Below are 14,589 nucleotides of genomic sequence, written 5' to 3' on the forward strand. Positions count from 1 at the left end.
AATTGGTGTATTAGGAGAATGCGTTTACGTGTATTAGACTAATTGGTGTATTAGGAGAATGTGTTTACCTGTATTAGACTAATTGGTGTATTAGGAGAATGTGTTTACCTGTATTAGACTAATTGGTGTATTAGGAGAATGTGTTTACCTGTATTAGACTAATTGGTGTATTAGGCGAATGTGTTTACCTGTATTAGACTAATTGGTGTATTAGGAGAATGTGTTTACCTGTATTAGACTAATTGGTGTATTAGGAGAATGTGTTTACCTGTATTAGACTAATTGGTGTATTAGGCGAATGTGTTTACCTGTATTAGACTAATTGGTGTATTAGGAGGATGTGTTTAATGTTTTGAAATAATCGGTCTCTTTATGTGTTTACCTGTATTAGACTAATTGGTGTATTAGGAGAATGTGTTTAATGTTTTGAAATAATCGGTCTCTTTATGTGTTTACCTGTATCAAACTAACATGTGTTGTTGGGTATTATACGGGATTTCCACTGTACATAGAAAGGCGTTACTATCATACTAAATCGATAGCAATATCGAAGTCATTGGGCGTTATATCAATTCGATTCTGCTTTAGAGCATGAACACTTATCCTATGATCAATGCAAACGCCTAGCCGTTTAAATGGTTGATTTAGTACATTGTAATGGTATGTAACATCAGTAGGCATCCAGGGGAGATAAGGAAGGCTCTATAAAACAAGTGACGCTTCTGTCATTTTCAAGTAATGATATTCTCAAATATAATGTTTCTTTTTTATTTATTATAAATTTTATTCCTTTTGATTAATGTGTTTGTGTTGGAAATCAATATCTTGTTGTTTTCAGTGTAAGCCCCGTGGCACGCTAGAGGAAAGAAGTAGCAGTTATGTGATTGAGAATTGACTTTATGCAGCCTCGGGCAGGTTGGGGTGAGCGTTGCTGAAACTGGATAATAGGTAGTGTCGGGAACGTGTGTATACATATACATAGACCTCGCCAGTGTGTGTGTGTACTCCATCGTGGCTGGCAGTAACGCTTGTTGACGGACCTGTGGTATTTCAGTTCGGTAAGTTCCTAGTACCAGTGCAGATGGGTAGATAAGCTATCGATAGTTGAGTGGTATTTATTTTCTTGTACAAAACACGAAGAATGGATTAAGAACGAGGATATGTTTGTGTAAAGTTTGTTTTATACCAACACGTTGTTGTTCTGCAGACACCCAAAGCACTTGAGTGAGAACCTCCGCTATCGTCATATTATCATGTACTTCCGGAGGTCTAGTCAGAATGCGATGCGTGACGGAAATCAGGAATGTTTATGTGTAGAAATGTTTCTGATATAGCTATAAATTGATACTTTAAACTGGTCTGATATTCACACTAGGACTGGCGAATACGACACTAGTATCTAAGCCTCACTTTAACCTTTATACAGGAGGCAGGGCACCATACCTTACGTTCTAATTTTGGTTTCAGGAAAGCATAGACTTGTTTAGGTAGTATTCGGTACCAGTTAAGAGGTTTTTTATTTGGTTTTAAATGATGGCATTCTGAAATCAGGATTTTCGGTAGAATTGCATCATACGGTGCCTGCCACACATGGCTATATGTAACCATGGTTACATATCCGTTTCCTTGTTAGCTTTCCAGCTCTGGTGTGGGCAGGTGTCTAGGTACACTGCTACAGAACCGGTCAGTAGACAGCTGGAGACGGGTTGGAGGGACACTGTAATGTGTTTTGTAAACAAACAACGCGGATAAGGATGTTTAATTTAAATACAGATTATCTGTTTCATATAACATGGTATGTACAATGTATACTACAGGAACTTTCAATGAATGATAATGGTACTAAATATTACTGATGTGTTTCTTAATTAACATATTGTATTATGTGAATATATAGATAAAGATTTGGACCAAATTATATGTTATACAAAGATAAAGATATGTACAAAATATGTTATATATAGATAAAGATACGTACAAAATAAATATGTGTTATATATAAAGATATACTGTATACAAAATGTATGTTATGTATAGATGAAGATATGTACAAAATGTATGTTATATATAAAATGTATGTTATATATAGATAAAAATACGTAAGATATGTACAAAAATGCATATTACTAGAATATATAGATAATTATAAGAAAAGTCTTGGGCCGATAGGCGGCCATCTTGAATTTTGACAATTGAAGTTTGTTGACAATATTTTTTTCAAAATGCACGGAAGGGACCTTTCTCAAATTACATATATAACTTCCTTTTGTCCCTAGTTGTGCTGACTTTATTTTAGGACCGATTACAAAACATTATGGCCGACAGCTGCTCATCTTGGTTTTTGAAAATAGACCATTGCACAAGCCAACATATATCTTGTAATTATAAGGGGTGATAACTCGAATGAAGCTTATCACGTGACACCCGTCAATCTTACCATAAGCCATCGTTCCATTTGCACCACCGAACCAAATACTGTAGCTTAGGTCTAACCCAGCTGTCATATTGATTGTAGGTCCTCATAAAAGATATATATGACTAAACCTACTCATCAGATATTCTGTTTGTCCTAAAATAGTGTTCTGGGTGTGATTACTATATTTAGTTAGTTTTGTTTTCTTATAAGAAAGATACTTTGTATATATCTTTTATGCATGTATCTCATTTCAAAATATATCTCTTCGCTACACATATTCATATATATAAAAGCATGCATGTTGTTCAGGGGACACAGAGTATGCATCCCTGGCATGCTATTTTCCTGTGATGATGTGATAATTACTGTAACAAAGAACATAGATGATACTTATCTTAAAACAATTATATTAATATGCTGCATTTAAAATTATCACTTCTTCATACTGTATATATTTAAAACATATTAAATGCCTCATAAACCAGCTTGACATTTTGATTTAAATAAACAGATATTTTTTTAGAATACATTTTGAAATGCCACCATCCTAAATCCCTCAACAATTAACATTAATTAATACCCTGGTACATACTACTATTGATTTTGTCTGTTGACAAGCAATTCAATCTAGGTTATATATATTATATAATAATGAAACAATATGTATGTACAATGTATAACAATTAACCCAGGATTTAAAAGTTTGATGTCATCTCTTAGAAAGTACTGGATAGGTTTTTGTCAAATTTTGTTCACGGGTTCCTCTTTGATCCCAATAGTGTCACTCTGATACATTCTCAAGGTCAAAGCTCAAGGTCATATCCATTTAAGCCATCCCATATTAGATGAATCATCGTCTGTTGTCTGTCCATAAACAATACCTTTTAATCCCTATTTCTTGAAAAGTACATTCTGTACTACCTAACATGTAGGTTCCCCTTGGTACCTGCTTGTGCCTATTTATCTTTGAGTATGATCAGGAAAACAAAATGGCTTAAAGGCAGCCACCATGGATACATTTCCTTCGACCTTTCTTAGACTTCCAAGGAAGTTTCCCCATGTGATCAATTGATATATAGTAAGAGGGAAAAGAAGAAAAAAGTAGAGAAAAGATCAGTCTTTCGTCTGACTGATAAAGATCATTCGATGGTGGGCGCCAAGATCACTCTGGGATCTCTTGTTTAATAAAGATTTTGGTTATCGGTTTGTTGGTAATCTGATGACGATAACTGACAGGTTTCTGGTCATAAAACTACTGTGTAAAGATTGACTTATGATATATCAACCTAATTACTCGGTCTAGTCAGGTTTATCGCTGGTCAATAGCACGTGATATAGGATGGTCACGTGACAGTATAAGTTCGGTTATACTGTGGAAGGTTTAGGAATCATTATTTGCTCGAGACTTGATGATGATTAGAAGTGACCGTTCGGACAATTACCGCGGGTCTATTGACGGCTGATAATCCTCTGTAAAGGCCAATTTGGACATGTCAAGTGGACTGATCTGGACAGATTGGGTTACCTGTTGCTATAAATAGTCCTAATGTTGCGTTGAATCAAATAAGATTGAATTAATAGTTCTTTTACTTTCAGTATCTCGACTAAATGTAAATAAAAAGGTAGTCGATATAGACTTGACTCAGTGTGGAGGTAAAAATAAACCTTGTTATGTCATCTATTTATAATTGATGTCACATAAAAAGGTTGTAAGATAAAATTCACACTGCCATTTGCCATTTTTCAGATTTATGTTTCATGTCATATTGTCTATGTCAGCTAACAGTTCAATTTTACTAAAACGATGATTTCATTCTAATGTTTATAGTCATGGCCGACTACGAAAATTCTAGTTAAGTACAAGCTTTCTGCCATCCACTTTACACGCTGGTAGAGTCCGGAAAACATACCCCCAAGGAAATACTTTCATTTCAGTGGTCTAAGATATTGATTAATGGTGAAAGAAAGCTTGGTCAGTTTGATCAAGATGAATGTCTTACACTAAGAATGTGTTACAGCAAAAACAACAGAATCCTAACTGAACCGCAATTCTCAAAAGCGATAAAGCGACGGCAAAATAGTAACAAAACATATATTTGTATGGAGATCCTTGACAAAATGTAATTATATTAAGTCTAGGTGTTCCTGAGAGGAAGCGTCTTCTGCTTCATCAGCGACACCCGCCATACCAATATAGGTCACGGCGACACCCGCCATACCAATATAGGTCACGGCGACACCCGCCATACCAATATAGGTCACGGCGACACCCGCCATACAAATCTAAGTCAAATCCGTATTAGTTACATTTTCGATAGAGAGCTAGGGTGATAACAACGGAACCTATGGCCACATTAATGTACACTGAACACGCCTGACTTCATACAGCACAATTGTTGGTTAACGGGTTTCAAGAAGCATTGTCAACTTGAGCAAAATAATGGCATCGCACTGAATATTGTGTTAATTAAAATATTTCAAACTGTACCCTATGAAAAAATGTGAAATTTTCTGCTTTGACAGTTTTTTAACATGAAGGTACAATAATGTATTTCGCGAGCGGACACAAAATGTTCTTCTGAAAATGACTGTCCATTAAATGATTTCTGTAACTGGAAGAACTTGAAACAATTGAAATAATTAATTGAAGTTATTGTATTCAATATACAAGGAACATATCCTACTTACAAAGTAATTGTTTAACCGTAATCGTGAAGAACACTAAAGTCACATGTGTTAGCAATGTCTCGCGGTAGATCTGTGTACACAGCCCGAGGACAATGACATCGAGACATGTCTGGTCAGTAATATGACGAATATACAGCAAAACCAAAAATGTATCATATGATGTTTGTCGACGATCTCAAGGGAATATTCTCCAATAATAGCGTTTTGTACTTGTCAACACACTGAAAATTTGATGAAGGAATTGAGATGGATGCTGAAAATAGAATGTATTCGCCGTATTTGTTTTCTAAGCATTCAACTCAAAATAATTTTCATTCGTATAACTGAATAGCATTTTGTATACCCCCAACGCCAATGTTTACGCAAGCATCATTTGAAGACAGTCGTGATTACTTTAAAAATGGTAATTTTGATGACAAATTGGCAGTAAATCATAATTGTATTAAGAACATGAACATATCGAATATTTTATTATCACGTAAGTTGACACGAGAATGTGGTCTCAAAACAAAATCCAAGAGTCAGAGGGACAATGTTTATTAATTTGTGCCTGGTGGTTCTGTTGTCACCACCTCGATATGTGTGGTGGTTCTGTTGTCACCACCTCGATATGTGTGATGGTTCTGTTGTCACCACCTCGATATGTGTGATGGTTCTGTTGTCACCACCTCGATATGTGTGATGGTTCTGTTGTCACCACTTCGATATGTGTGATGGTTCTGTTGTCACCACCTCGATATGTGGGATGGTTCTGTTGTCACCACCTCGATGTGTGTGGTGGTTCTGTTGTCACCACCTCGATATGTGTGGTGGTTCTGTTGTCACCATCTCGATATGTCTGATGGTTCTGTTGTCACCACCTAGATATGTGTGGTGGTTCTGTTGTCACCACCTACATATGTAGATATGCGTGGTGGTTCTGTTGTCACCACCTACATATGTAGATATGTGTGGTGGTTCTGTTGTCACCACCTTGGTTCCCATTTGGAGGGCGAGACCTGACCCGGACTAGAGTAGAAGACGCTTATCCACCGGACCGCCTGTTTTTATTATCCTTGTACATTTTCAGGGTCTCTTATGTAATCTATATAACTTGTTCGTTTTGGGGAGAGATTGGACAGTTGGTTAGTGCTACCTGTTGGCTTTATATGCGGAGTCTTACCTGTGTGTCCGTTAACAATGTCTGCAGTCTTGTTAGCTTTCCAAACTTAATTAATAGCAATTAATGGAAACGACTGCAGATCTGGTCCCATTTATACTCCGCAACTTATGGAAATCCCTGAACTTAAACTTTTCCGAAGGAAAATATAACATAATTAAGGAAAGTTCCTTAATTTAAAACTGTCCTTACTAAAACACATGTAATGCTTTTTATGCCGAAATTTGTTTAGTTAAGGAATTGTTTTACATTAACGGAACATTGATGAAACCGGGCCAGACATGGTACACGTGTAAGTCTTAACAATGATTAGTCTATCTGTCGGGAAGTAATGGTACAATGTGATACACAGGTTAGTTTATATTGGAGGGTGCGATAGATTACTTATCTTTGTAGGAATCTAGTCACTCTCGGAGGATAAATGACTTGTGTTTGTAGGAATCTAGTCACTCTCGGAGGATAAATGACTTATCTTTGTAGGAATCTAGTCACTCTCGGAGGATAAATGACTTATCTTTGTAGGAATCTAGTCACTCTCAGAGGATAAATGACTTGTCTTTGTAGGAATCTAGTCACTCTCGGAGGATAAATGACTTGTGTTTGTAGGAATCTAGTCACTCTCGGGGGATAAATGACTTGTCTTTGTAGGAATCTAGTCACTCTCAGAGGATAAATGACTTGTGTTTGTAGGAATCTAGTCACTCTCGGAGGATAAATGACCTATCTTTGTAGGAATCTAGTCACTCTCGGAGGATTAACGTGTTAGTTCTTCACTCCGCTTGTAATCTTACACGTGTCAAGGTGAAATTAACATCATTACGATATGGTGGGACCATAAACCACATCAAATCTAATAAACGTCATACCAGGTAATTATTAGGTAAGTAAAAATGTGACATGATGAGTCCGTGTGGAAATTATGACTCATCAACACAGATTAACTGAATGGTATAATTAACTTATTAAGAGAAGTACACCATACGAAAAAAAGGAAAACTCTTACTAAGTCTTATAAAACATCTCCAATCAAATCCTTTACTTCAAAACCTTCGTGTGTATATTAATTAAAATGGCTCAGTAGGAAGAGACTGAGGGATTCTATACACATAGATTTACTTATTTCTGCCAATACAAATGTACAACATGACGCGTAGATATTAATCCATCCATGTAGTATCTATCCGGAGGCGTCACTGGCCTTGGAATGTTCTCCGACGGCTACCAAACGACTCGGATAATGAGTTCATAAACAATATATATACATGTATATACAGTTTCTCTTCACCTATGGGCCGAGACTGACCAGTTTGTCTAGCACAGGGTATGGTCCCTGGGACAATTTGTCTCTGTCCACATGGCGACATTGTAAACTGTCATTGGTCATCACATGGCTGTCCATATTAGTCCTGTACGTTATTGGTCAACGTCCAGATGTCCAGGTCTTCGCTATTGGTAAGTGTCCATTTAGTCAACATCCATACGATCTGCATACTAATTAATGATTGTCTATAGAGGACTAGATCGCGTGCGAGAGTAGTCATTATCTACCTGTAATAGACTGTACGTGCCTTAGTTGTGTTTGTCTCTTACTTAGGTATTGTAATTCGTCCAATAAGGTCATTTCTTATTAATATATTCTAGTCATTACTTAGAATCAATTATTCCAGACAAGTTCATTCACCACGGAAGATTTACTACGATGTAGTTGGAAGGTCAATGATAAGTATGCATTGCAAAGTTGTTGATGATGTAATAATAATGATATCTTTTATTAACCAGGGTAACATATTTAGACAATGTCTAGTTTATAACATGGCCCTGCATCAAATATATTTACACAAGCATGGCATAATTTAAAATAACGATATAATATAACAATGTAATAAATATATAATTATCATCACAGCTTAAATATGGTTTAAAAATGAACGCTTGTATATCACACAAGTGTTGCTGAAGGGCATGATTAAAGCACTAGGAGTCGAATATACATACAATGCTAATATAGCAAAATGTAAAAATTGACAGAATATACACTAATATAGTGTGAATTAAAATGGGACAATGAAGTAGGTGATCTAAAATTAAATTTACAAAGGAAGATTATGGAATGAGATTGAATATTACTATACTAAAATATCAGTGTAAGGGAATTAATCACAGATATAACTGTATATTCTATTAATAATCACAAAAGAAATATTTAGAAATTAAAACTAGACTAGTTGAAGTAATTTATAAAATATTGCGGTATATATATATATAGCTAAGATTTTGAGAAGTAAAGCTGCAGGTATCTAGTTTTAAAAATCCCAATACTAACTGAGTCTCTAATACTTAGTAGTATCATTAGCTTCGTTCCATAAAATTGAACATGTATATACAAATGAACGTTTGAAATAGTTTGTTCTGGCTGTTGGAACATACAATTTGTTTGATATAGAAGATCTAGTTGTTCTGCCATTCACATTTTTTACATAAGAAAACATGTTTGTTAAAATACCTGGTGATTCACAATGTAAAATTTTGTACCATTCCAACATCCAGTACTCTGCTATCATGATAATTTATTATATTAACCAGCGTGATATATGTCACTGTTACGATTAAATAAAGAGTCTGAATTTATAGGTGGTTGGCTATAGCATGCCTCATCAAACATCCCTGTTGGCGTACACGTGCATAAGAACATCCCTGTTGGCGTACACGTGCATAAGAACATCCATGTTGGCGTACACGTGCATAAGAACATCCCTGTTGGCTTACACGTGCATAAGAACATCCCTGTTGGCTTACACGTGCATAAGAACATCCCTGTTGGCTTACACGTGCATAAGAACATCCCTGTTGGCTTACACGTGCATAAGAACATCCCTGTTGGCGTACACGTGCATAAGAACATCCCTGTTGGTGTACACGTGCATAAGAACATATATGTACATGCTCTCTATAATCCTATCTATGATTTGTTCAATCGAAGTTATGCATTTAACCATTGTCTTTCGTTGTAGCATTTCTGTGTCGAATCCGGCTCGTTTAGCTGATAGCTTTATACAGCCCGGTCTAATCTAATCCCGCGCCTATCACTTAGAGATTTACGAAAAAAAACTGTTATATGATATATATTAATATGCATCTTGCATGTATTATCATGCTATGAAGATGACCGTGTACAATGTATATTGAACAGGAATGTCAATGTATAAGAAGTATATGTCGGTAGCTATAAATGATAGCAGTACAGCATTAACATAGTTTTGGTGTTTGTACATAGGTGTACACCTGGAGCGCCTGACCTATGTATGTCTTACGACGGGATGACACACCAAGATACTTCGTTATCTCATTCAGCTTTACCTGTCCAAGTTAAAGGGCGACCGTAACATTCGGACTAACAACAGAATATTTACTGGACAAGTGCTGTTTATATTGGATTTACTGAGATGTACATCTTATATTGGACGCCGAAAATAAAATTTGCAAACGGTTGGCAACACGGCCGGTTCCAATAGGTTGTGTAATGGAATCGGACAACTGGACGATTTGGATGTGAACGCAACACGTGTGCGTATACAGGTTGTAAACAGGTGAATGTTCCCAGGCCATGTCCCGGACTTAGAGGGCCGATTTTGTCTCTCAACCCGCGTGTGAAATAGGAGGAGTTACAACATCGATTTGTTAGTAAAACATTCCCATTGGACCGGAAATAGACGTAAGTATTAAGACACACGCACAGGTATGTAATGTATATGCACCAAGCTAAGGTGTTCATTGCATTAGGAATTAATACAGGTAAAGCAGGTTTAACTTACGTATAAAGAGCTGTAAACATAGATAACGTTTGCTGTACAAACCTGTCGTTAATAAGTAGACTAACGAGCTTTTTTAACATTTAAAAAATTCTAAAGTTTTACATTGTAGATTAATCTTGTAATTTAATTTATAGATATTGTGGTTACGGAAACATAGAATACATTTTCAGTATAGTTACGAAATATCTTAAGTGAATGTAATACAAATTACTAAATACATGTTGTGTGTATCTTACTAGATATATGTTGTGTGTATTATAAAGTAATACATATATGTTGTGTATGTAACATATTACTAGATATATATTATGTATGTAATATATATTACTAGATATATATTATGTATGTAATATATATTACTAAATATATGTTGTGTATGTAATATGTATTACTAGATATATGTTGTGTATGTAATTTATATTACTAGATATATATTATGTATGTAATATATATTACTAGATATATGTTGTGTATGTAATATGTATTACTAGATATATGTTGTGTATGTAATATATATTACTAGATATATGTTGTGTATGTAATATATCTTACTAGAAATATGTTGTGTATGTAATATATATTACTAGATATATATTATGTATGTAATATATATTACTAGATATATATTATGTATGTAATATATATTACTAGATATATGTTGTGTGTATCTTACTAGATATATGTTGTGTGTATTATAAAGTAATACATATATGTTGTGTATGTAGCATATTACTAGATATATATTATGTATGTAATATATATTACTAGATATATGTTGTGTATGTAACATATTACTAGATATATGTTGTGTATGTAATATATATTACTAGATATATATTATGTATGTAATATATATTACTAGATATATGTTGTGTATGTAATATATATTACTAGATATATATTATGTATGTAATATATATTACTAGATATATGTTGTGTATGTAATATATATTACTAGATATATGTTGTGTATGTAATATGTATTACTAGATATATGTTGTGTATGTAATATATATTACTAGATATATGTTGTGTATGTAATATATATTACTAGATATATGTTGTGTATGTAATATATATTACTAGATAAATGTTGTGTATGTAATATGTATTACTATATATATGTTGTGTATGTAATATGTATTACTATATATATGTTGTGTATGTAATATATATTACTAGATATATGTTGTGTATGTAATATATATTACTAGATATATGTTGTGTATGTAACATATTACTAGATATATGTTGTGTATGTAATATATATTACTAGATATATGTTGTGTATGTAATATATATTACTAGATATATGTTGTGTATGTAACATATTACTAGATATATGTTGTGTATGTAATATATATTACTAGATATATGTTGTGTATGTAACATATTACTAGATATATGTTGTGTATGTAATATATATTACTAGATATATGTTGTGTATGTAATATATATTACTAGATATATGTTGTGTATGTAATATATATTACTAGATATATGTTGTGTATGTAATATATATTAACTAAGTGTGCGTGCCAGGTCCCGTGTACTATACCAAGTTTATGAAATGTTTTACTACAGAAATATATTATACATATTGACCCACAGAAGTATTTAACATTTTGTAATAGGCCATTGGTAAGCGGTTCCTTCCATCAAAAGGGAGCAAAGCCAAATTAGACAATCTCCTCGACTGATCATCAGCTAAGATGTCCTATGGCAACATATATGGTTCATTATTTCAGGGCGAGTTGACATATGTATCTCTAGATTATAGGGTCTGGTGGGTAGTGATATTGTATTTGGGAGTTTCTGATAACTTCTTTAAACCATCGTCATTTAAAAACTTTAAAATATACATGTATATCTAAGACCAGACTTTGTATACACATATGCCATAGATATGCTATATATGGCCCTAATCAGACACACGAAACCCGCACGGTTACTCATTACATGTACATGTGTAGCTCGGAAAGTCAACGTCCTGCATAGTTAAAACTATACAAATCCAAAATATACTACACATCAGGCTATACACACATGGTAGGGCTGGACACTTGTTTAGTGTAGATTTGATAGTATATAGGTGGTTGGTGACATAAACGTCATGGTATATGTCGCGCAACACTTAAGTCAGTCTTTGGATTGTATTTGATTTATTGTGATAGTAATATCCTGCACGACAAGAGTGGTAACAGTGCTATTTGAAATATGAAAACTGTATCAGATTATTTATTTTGAATCGGGTTTAGTGTCATCGAGCTTTACCGTTGCTCCTAACATATAACAAATGCTCATTTTGTTGTTACAGGTACTACACAATCCGATTTTCACCTGTATTGTCGACTGTGTATCCAGAGTCTTTCATCCGGAACACCACATATACTATGACTGTACACACGTGTGTATAAACATCGCCTGTTAAGAGTTTTAGGACAGTTTGAATGTGAATTCTGTGTGTCCACCCGATGTCCGAATCCTCCCCAGTATGAGATTAAGGACACGATACGTCGTCTCCTGCTGTGGGATTTTCTTCCTGGTCTGTACGTATGAACTTTATGTCAATTCTGGGACCGCTAGGGATCTCATGCGGTCCGTCTCGGGGGAACATTTCCAACATGACGACGGGGATTTCCTGCACGGGGGGAGGGGAATCCGCCGGAGGGTGAAGGTGAGACGGGAGGATACCGTAAAGTACACTGCTGAACAACACCCACCACCTCTGTCCCTTAACACCAGCGGTCAGAGGCTAGTGGCCATAGCAGCAGACGAATTTAGAAAAAGCGTGGATTTGAGAACTGGGAATCCTCTCATAGATAATTATGGTTCGAACGACTTACACCGTACAGGAGAGATGGGCCGAGGTGTGACGTTTGTTGGTACGGAAAAGAAAAATGTGGCAGAAGCTATCGAGAAATATCACCTGAATGTGATCGCTAGTGATTTAATTCCGCTTAATAGGATGGTTCCGGACTCAAGAATGACGAGGTAACTATAACAATACTTCCGCTACATATATAGAACACCCAGTGTCCTCATTACCTTTATAATGTACATCAGGATTAATGACCATTTTACCGACTGTTAAATCTCACCCCCTTAAACGTCTAAAAATGTGGCATACACACAGGGCAAGTCAAAATACACATACACGGTCCCTGTGTATAATACGGGTACCAGTACCATCGATGTATAAAGTCTAAAAATAACCAAGAGAATCAATGATATAATAGAAAATCACCGAGTCGACACTCCAGAACATAATCCTGCTCCCATAGAGTCAAGCTGTGTCATTGGAGAAAATACTTAGCCCCATTTCCATTTACTCTGGTATACTTTATTTTGTAAAGTGAGCTAGCCACCGGCTACTACAAGGAGACTCCGCTTCAAAAGTACCCTGACTGTTCACGGGGATAACACATAGAACAATCGACATCCGCTCGCGATATACATACATGTATATCCGTAGGTACAGAGAAAGTTGGTATCAATCCAAATGATACGAGTGGTCACTGACTGATTAATCGAAAGTCTTCGATTTGATCACTGACTGACTTATCGATAGTGTTCGATTTGATCACTGACTGACTAATCGATAGTGTTCGATTTGATCACTGACTGACTAATCGATAGTGTTCGATTTGATCACTGACTGACTTATCGATAGTGTTCGATTTGATCACTGACTGACTAATCGATAGTGTTCGATTTGATCACTGACTGACTTATCGATAGTGTTCGATTTGATCACTGACTACTCGATAGTGTTCTATTTGATCACTGACTAATCGATAGTGTCCGATTTGATCACTGACTGACTTATCGATAGTGTTCGATTTGATCACTGACTGACTTATCGATAGTGTTCGATTTGATCACTGACTAATCGATAGTGTCCGATTTGATCACTGACTGACTTATCGATAGTGTCCGATTTGATCACTGACTAATCGATAGTGTCCGATTTGATCACTGACTGACTAATCGATAGTGTTCGATTTGATCACTGACTGACTTATCGATAGTGTCCGATTTGATCACTGACTAATCGATAGTGTCCGATTTGATCACTGATTAATCGATAGTGTCCGATTTGATCACTGACTGACTTATCGATAGTGTCCGATTTGATCACTGAGTGACTTATCGATAGTGTCCGATTTGATCACTGACTGACTAATCGATGAATACAGAGAGAATAAGTACTCTCTACAGGGATACAGTCACAAACGCATTATGATGACACTCTTAAAAACACGACACAAATGTACAACTATCACACTATCAACGTACCAAGGCATTGATAATGGTGCTTTCTGGTAATTGGAGAATAACGTAAAAAGAGGAACATGTATATATTTTTGAGTTATAAGATACGGTTCATTTCTGCTTATATTTTAAGAACAGCAGGTGTGTTGACAAGTCATTTCAACGCGCTTATATTTTTATAACAAAAATGTATCAAAGTTCTGATGTATCTCTTAATTCACCGGACCCCCCGCATACAC

At 35.3% G+C, this 14,589-nt stretch overlaps 1 protein-coding gene across 1 annotated transcript in view; it reads left to right on the top strand.

Annotated features, from left to right (window-relative positions):
- Window positions 1–986: 986 nt before the first annotated feature.
- Window positions 987–14,589, top strand: part of LOC117333964 (polypeptide N-acetylgalactosaminyltransferase 13-like) — a 52,337-nt gene continuing 38,734 nt past the window's right edge. Inside the window, exons 1-3 of the mRNA XM_033893384.1 lie at window positions 987–1,058; window positions 9,538–9,975; window positions 12,393–13,069. Of these exons, the coding sequence (XP_033749275.1) occupies window positions 12,570–13,069 (500 nt within the window). The 5' untranslated portion in view covers window positions 987–1,058; window positions 9,538–9,975; window positions 12,393–12,569. The remainder of the gene's footprint in view (window positions 1,059–9,537; window positions 9,976–12,392; window positions 13,070–14,589) is intronic.

The sequence above is a fragment of the Pecten maximus genome, chromosome 9, assembly GCF_902652985.1.
Source record: "Pecten maximus chromosome 9, xPecMax1.1, whole genome shotgun sequence".
Lineage (NCBI taxonomy): Eukaryota > Metazoa > Mollusca > Bivalvia > Pectinida > Pectinidae > Pecten > Pecten maximus.